The 7459-nt window shown below is 35.7% G+C and overlaps 1 protein-coding gene across 1 annotated transcript; it reads right to left on the bottom strand.

Moving 5' to 3' along the window:
• Positions 1–1697: 1697 nt before the first annotated feature.
• Positions 1698–4862, bottom strand: LOC112590101 (uncharacterized; the record flags this gene model as incomplete). Its single annotated transcript, XM_025305807.1, has 2 exons — positions 3507–4862; positions 1698–3119 (listed from the first exon to the last, which is right to left on the bottom strand). Coding segments are annotated over exons 1-2 (2290 nt in total), but the record flags the coding sequence as incomplete, so codon positions are not given.
• Between the last annotated feature and the right edge of the window lie 2597 nt (positions 4863–7459).

Genomic DNA, 7459 nt, shown 5'->3' with positions numbered 1-7459 from the left:
TCCATATACTCGTATACTATATTATGTTCTCCATATATTCTATAGTATGTTTTTGTTACACAATTTAAATAAATTTTTTGGGATGCTTTATACTTATAGTCAAAGCTGTATGTACAATGACCGACAATGATGCGTTCCGCGAGAGGGGAATAGAGTTCTCTCTGTCGCGGAACGAATCACTGCCGGTCACTGTACACCGTAAAAGCCTCAAGTATTTTACTATATATTATTCTTCTTATTTTTTAATTAAACTTTACTTTTCTAAAACGATGTTGTACAGAAGTAAGAGATAAATGTCCTTTCTTTCCACTCTTCCAAAATTCGATTGCCTTTTTCTTATAATTTAAGTTTACATTTCCACTTCATCCATCCACAGTGCAAACTTCATTTCCATAATTATCTTCTTCAGCATCAATATCGTAGACATCTACAAATTGTACGTCAAGCGGTTCTGATGGATCGTCAAAATCAAGTCCCCACTCATGTTCGATCGTAATATCGTGATGTATAGCACTCTTTATTAAATCAGTAATTGTATCATGGAGTTCCACCTCTTGATGATTAACAGGAGTTATTGCAATATTTGTGAAATGAAATGTCGCAATTAACAAATTAATAACATTAGCTGGATTTATTACTGACATTATGATACAAATCTTAAGGATATTTTAATTAAACATTTCTCACAGCAATAATAATATACGTACTGCTTCAATAACTGCTTCAATAACACTGAAATGTATTCCAAAATGGACAGCTTTTATATGCAAATGAATGAAGATAACATATGTCAATATAATGAACCTTGATTGCACTGTACTTGATAAAGAGTGCTATTTTGGTCGCACAGTCATAAAACTTGTGACAAGTGTTTTGCATGTTGCCATGATGTACACATACGTGCGCACGTACAAAAACACACATACACATACACACATATTTATTTATATTTACGCGTGTCGTTTAAATTAATGAAAAAGGTAGCCGCAATGTTGGCAAAATAAACGTCTATTACGTGAAATTTTATAATTTATAACATTTTTAAATATTAGTGACTGTATCCTTATCATGCTATTATTCTCCTACTTACTTCTTAACATCAACTTTATTGCTTTTTTAGATTTTCTATTTTCTTCCTTCCTTATCTTTTACAGTTTGCAATTATGAGCAAGATTTGAGGAAGAAAGAAATGCCATCGTCAAGTAGCGAATCCTTAAGTTTGGTACACGTAGCATACATATAAGAGCATGTTTAATTTTTTTTTCAATATTGCCTTTTCCAAACATAATGTTATTATATATGGTTGAATTTGTCATAAAATAAGCTTTATTTTGGTTGGACAATTGATTTTAACAATTTGAAAAAAGAGAAGGAGGGGGGGTATTTTATACACAATTTTACATTTTAAAAATCTAAATATAGCATAATAAAGTACTTTTAAAACCATAAAACTTTTGTCTAAAACATTTTTTCATATCTTTAATAGTTTCGATAATATTCGCTTAGAAAGACAAAAATCAACTTTGTTCAAGGGGTTGTTTCCACCCTTAAAACCGTTTTTGGGCACCAACGAAAAATTGTTTTGTTATTAGGTATATCTGCTCTACAATTATGCAGAGTTTCAGATTTTTTTGAATTTCCGCGTTGCCGAATGTCCCTTGTTAGTTGATCTTGCATTGTGAGAATATATTCGTTACCATTTTTAGTACGTGGTAATGATCCTACTATATCCATGGCAATTTTATCGAATGTCCATCCTGGAGTATCCGTTATTACCATAAGTTGTTTAGTTTTTACTCGGACCAATTTCTTTAACTGGCATTGCAGACATTGTCGAATATGACGTCGGACATCTGATTTCAGATTTTCCCAATAATAATTCTGACGAATTCTGTTGTATGTTTTAGTTACTCCTTTGTGACCTCCTACTGGAGTGCAATGCATTTCCTGAAGTATTGCTTCGCGTATATCTCCTGGTGGATATTTGATCAAGCCTTTGCAAATAATTATTCGTATGGCTGAATCCAAGAATCCTGTCTGAAATTTAGTTTTGATATCGTTCCATGGTACATTCAGAATATATCCACTCTTGGCTACACTTATACTTGCGAGATTCATGCTCTCAGCAGTCTGTCGCAAATTGATTATTGCTTGTGTTATATTTTTTAATATCATAGTTGGGCCTTCCTTCTGATCTTCGCTAATCGGTAGTATAATGTGATACCTCTTGTTTCTTTTTATGAATTTTGCGATGCTTATTGATAGATTTGTAACTTTCGGCATTTCTTGTCTTTCGAATAATTTATTTCCTCCATCATCCACAGGATTCCCTGAAATATCTGTAAAATATAGCAAATTATCTTTGCGTAGGAAATGTAAATCTCTGGAGTCTATCAAATTGCTTTCTTTGCTTTGTGATTTCGTATTAATTGTTGCAAGTGGTTCGCAGTCATTATCTTCTTCGTCCGTGTCCTCAGGTAGAGGTTTCGGCGGTAGGTTTCGTTTCTTCGGTTTTACGACCTCTTCATATAGTTCGGCTGTTTGGGTCAGCTGTTTCGCTCGACTTCGGGTCATAATAGCCCGAGAGTCTTCGGTAGGTCCCTGTGCAGAATCCCTGCATTCAATATTCGTAGGTCCAGGCATATGGACCAAGGCCTCCACTGTTTGTGTTTTTGGTAATTCCATTGTTTCTCCGTCGGTCAGTGGCGAAATATTCTCGAGAGAGTCCACAGTCAGTGCGCGGTCGTCGGAAGGATGCGTGTCGCGAACGTTCTCCTCGGTTGATTCCTCGATATGTGGGTGATCATTTGTGAGATGTCCTTCGTGACCGTCTTCTTCGTGTGATTCTTCAGTGTCGCTGTCTTCTGCAAGAAGGCGTTGGATAATTTCTGCATCCTTTGGATCATTTGGATTTAATTTGCTTCTTGTATTTATCATCTTGCAATCCTTTGAAGGTGAGTCAATAGGATTCCGTGACAATGCATCCGCATTTACATTAGTTTTCCCGGCCTTATAAACTACATCATAATCATACTCAGATAATTTCAATCTCCATCGAAGTATTCGCATGTTCGCATCCTGAGCATTCTGAAACCACATTAGAGGTTTATTATCTGTTACTAGAGTAAATTTTCTTCCGTATAAATACGGTCTAAAATGCTTAACACAATATATTATTGCTAAAGCTTCCTTTTCGTGAGTATCATATTTTATTTCATTCTCTCTCAGGGTACGAGATGCGTAAGCTATAGATCGATCCTTATTAATAACTCCTTGAGATAGAATTCCGCCTATGGCATAACCGGATGCATCGGTTGTTAAAATAAATGATTTTGAGAAATCGGGGTATTGCAGCACAGGTTCCTTACATAATTCGTTCTTTGGTACTGTGAATGATTGTTGCTGTTCTAATCCCCATTGGAAAGGTATTTCCTTTTTTAATAGTTGTGTTAAAGGTCTTGATAATTTAGAAAATTCAGGAATAAATCTCCTGTAATACCCCGCTAATCCCAAAAATTGTTTAATATTGTTTGGTGTTTTTGGTATTGGAAATTCGTGTACAGCTTCTAGTTTTTTAGGATCCGGTTTCACTCCTCCATTCCTAATCACATGACCTAAATAATTGACTTCTCTGCGTAAAAATTGACATTTATCGGGTTGTAATTTTAAATTAGCTTCTTTGAGTCGTTGCATTAATTTTTCGAATTTATGTTTGTGTTCTTCTAGAGATGATGCATATACTACAATATCATCCAAGTAAACAAATGCTTCCTGTCCTTGTATTCCCGATAAAACGATGTCCATTAATCGTTGAAAAGTTGCAGGAGCATTTTTTGAACCGAAAGGCATACGATTAAACTCATAATGTCCAAAAGATGTGGTAAACGCGGTTTTATGTCTATCGCGAGGATCCATTTCAATTTGATGGAATCCTGAAGCTAAATCAAATACAGAAAAATATTGAGCTCCACCGAGTTGATCTAGGATGTCGATTATATTAGGTAACGGATAAGCGTCTCCAATAGTTTTATCATTTAATAAACGAAAATCCAATACCATACGCCATCGCTTATTGCCCAATTGATCTGTCTTTTTGGGTACAATCCAAATTGGAGTATTATACGGCGATTGAGAAGGCCGAATAATACTATTGGCTAATAGTTCTTGTACTTGTTTGTCAATTTCTTGTTTGTGAGTTTGAGGAAATCTATATTGTTTTGTATTAATTGGATATTCGTCTATAGTCGGTATGCGATGTTGCAGTACGTGCGTCGAAGTCAGTTGTTCTCCAGGCAAATAGAAGCAATCTTGATAAGATTGTATTAATGCAATTATGCTCCTAATTTCGTTTTTATTTAAATGGTTAAAATCCATTAGGTCAAATAGTCTGTCTAATCGTTCGTCATCATGGTTGTCGGTTGAATTTATTTGGAGAACGTTTGTATGCAACTTTGAATCAATGAAATTGTTATTGAGATAAGTGGCAGTGTCTATATCGCACTGTTGTTTTGTTCCGTCGTATCGTTGAGTCGTGTCAATGTTTCGTCCGTTCGTCAAGAAATCGGCTGCTGCAGGCTTACCAGCATTTGTAGTTGAGACTGGGAGAGCTAGAACTGTCGTATTGTTATTAGAAGCGTGATTACATTTAAATTCAATTGCATTATTTTGGTCGGAAGATTGTAAAGATTCATGGTTACGAGGGAAAATTGAAAGATCAATTACTGGCACACAGTTAGCATCATTTATAATATTTTCATTTCTATCTGTATAATTCTCATTGCATTTTTTAATTTTTTGAGTTTTAACATTTTCATAGGAAGCCTTAAATACTCCCTCTTGAGTTTCATTAAATTTTGTACATATCTTTTCAGTTACATTTGAGAAATTATATTCTGGATAATGCGATTGTATTTTATCATGTGACTCTTCTTCGATAATATATACTTTCATTAGTTTTTAGAGTATTTTCCTAAGAGTTATTATATATTTCAAGAGATTTTTCCTCCTGGTTACCCACTTTCTCCCTTGGACGAGGAATCTGGAAATTGTCCCCTTAGTCGGAAGGATCGTGGTTTGGATAGGAGAATTGGGAATTTTCCCTTGAAATCTTATCTAAGCCTTTGCCTAATCCTACAAGAAGAGTCGATTCGAACATTTTTTGTTGATTAATTTTTTCTTTTTGTTTAATAGGAGCATGGAAGGTCGCTCCTTGCTTCTTATTCTGAATTTTCGTCACTAGGCGGGGAAGTTGAGATTGATTCCCCTTTTCAAAATTTTTGTTTTCAACATTTCTTGATTCGACAGGGGTTGCGATTTTCCTCCGGTGAGTTAATATGTATATAATTAAATGTACCTTGGCCGTCGCATGATGCCGCATTTCGTGGTTCTCTTTCTTCGCGGTCAAGAATATGTTCCCCTTTATCTTTAGGTTTTTCGTTATCTCTATTATTCTCAATATTTCTGTATCAGACGTTACCTTCTTGCCTCGAATTAAATGATGATAATGGCTTCTTCGCTGCGTTGAAACAGAAGCTCTTCGTTGATCGGTTGCAAAGTGGTGAACGTTCGACACGTGCAATAAAATGTCGCTGATTCCCACGCGACAGAAAGTTGCAATAAAATGCGTTTGGATACGGTACAGGAGGTTCGAATTACTAGATTTATTTTCTTAAAAACAGCTTGTTTAATAATCAACAAAAAAGGTGAGTATCTTGCGAGAATCCGGATAGAGAGTGGGAAACTCCTAACTTAGCGCTGCGGTGTACCGGACTTGTGTGTCAAGAATGACGACGTTGTCTCCTCGGATCGCCTTAGCCTTAATATTTATAGTTCGCGAAAAACCAACCGTGTTCGAGCGGGATTGGTTTAATCTGAATTCACGTTCAGACTTGAAGAGTAACGAATACGACCGTCCTTCGATGTCACATGAAAGAAAACAATGTCTTGTGCTCAAGTTTTTAATCAGTATTCCAATCAGCATTGGATGCTATTGTTTTGACGAATGTACACGAGCTAGGCTCGGCCAACTAGGTTACATTGTTAGCTGTTCATAAGAAATGGAACAACAACAACTCGTAATGTGACATCGAAGCGTCGATATTAGCATTATTTGGAAGCACTTCTTGCAAATCACGGCATCCTCTCGAGAAACTTCCAGAAGCGTGAAATTTAGATTATCTCGAGAGTTTGTTTTTATACACCGAGTTCACGCACTCGCTTCTTCCATACGAAACAATTTCCATCTTTAATATCGTTATCTTTCTCGTTATCCTTTAAAATCGCGGGTCGTATATTGATAGTTGGTATTAATATTTCTATCTCAGTATCCAAAGAATTAATTACGTTAGTGTAAGCCTTACCGTCAATATTTTTTATTAAGCCGGTTGATTCTACTTCTACACCTTTTCCTATAGTTATCTTGGGTAAATATCCCTCTTTAATATGCGGATTTCCGATGCGAAATCGGACGAAAAACAATGCTTTAGAGTGCGCAGGAATTATTACAGATTCTTGTGAATAAAAAGGAATTTTAGTGGTTGACTTCTAAGTGACCTTTTGAATAATCAATTTTAGCTTTAGTTTGTTGAAAAAAGTCGTTGCCTAATATCCCACAAGATTGAATAGGAAAATCATCGGAAATTACATGAAAGTCGACAGGAATTCCCAAAATTATCTTAGTAATTTTTCCGATAGTGTACACGGGTGAATTATTAATTCCGTTTAATTTTAATATATGCGTTGAATCTAAGTCTGGAGTTCCTGAAATGCGAGCTTCTTTAATAAGGTTGGGTCCCGATCCCGTATCTAACATAAAAGTTTCAAAATAACTATTTCCATTTGAACTTAACTGAACAGTAGGCACGCAGCTTTCTTTATTCAAATTAATTTCTACCGGTCTAATTATTGGAGCTCGATTATTGTGTTTTCTGTTAGTGCAGTCATCACTGGGCGCCCCGATCCGTCGGCACCTCGGTTCGCGCCCTCCGTCGGGGACCTTTGAAAGTTTCCCTGTTTCTTATGATTATTTTCGATTCTCAAAATGCAATTTTCTATTGTGTGCCCCGTTTCCTTGCAATATCTATCTTGCAATACATTGGTTTGCTAAATCTTGTGTTGTAGGATTGGAAGTATTTTCTGATAACCGATTTTCGCGACAATTACGAGCACTATATCCCGTTCTATTGCAGATTTCACAAATAATTTGGACGTTATTTCTCGGAGAATTTCTATTAATAATTTGTCTTTCTCTACATTGAGATGCTTGATGTTCACGTCGCCCACACCATTTACATACCTCGTTATTAGGGATATTATTCCGATTAAGATTTGAATAACAATTTTTCGCGTTGTGATCTGGTTTATTGCACATTTGACAAATAATATTAGTAAAATTAGAGGAATTACCTCTACAATCTCTAAAGACGTGACCAGGTCTCTGGCAATTTTGGCATATAACCTG

This window comes from Harpegnathos saltator, unplaced genomic scaffold (assembly GCF_003227715.2).
Source record: "Harpegnathos saltator strain DR-91 unplaced genomic scaffold, Hsal_v8.6 scaffold716, whole genome shotgun sequence".
NCBI lineage: Eukaryota > Metazoa > Arthropoda > Insecta > Hymenoptera > Formicidae > Harpegnathos > Harpegnathos saltator.
This window is presented reverse-complemented; position numbering and strand designations above follow the sequence as displayed.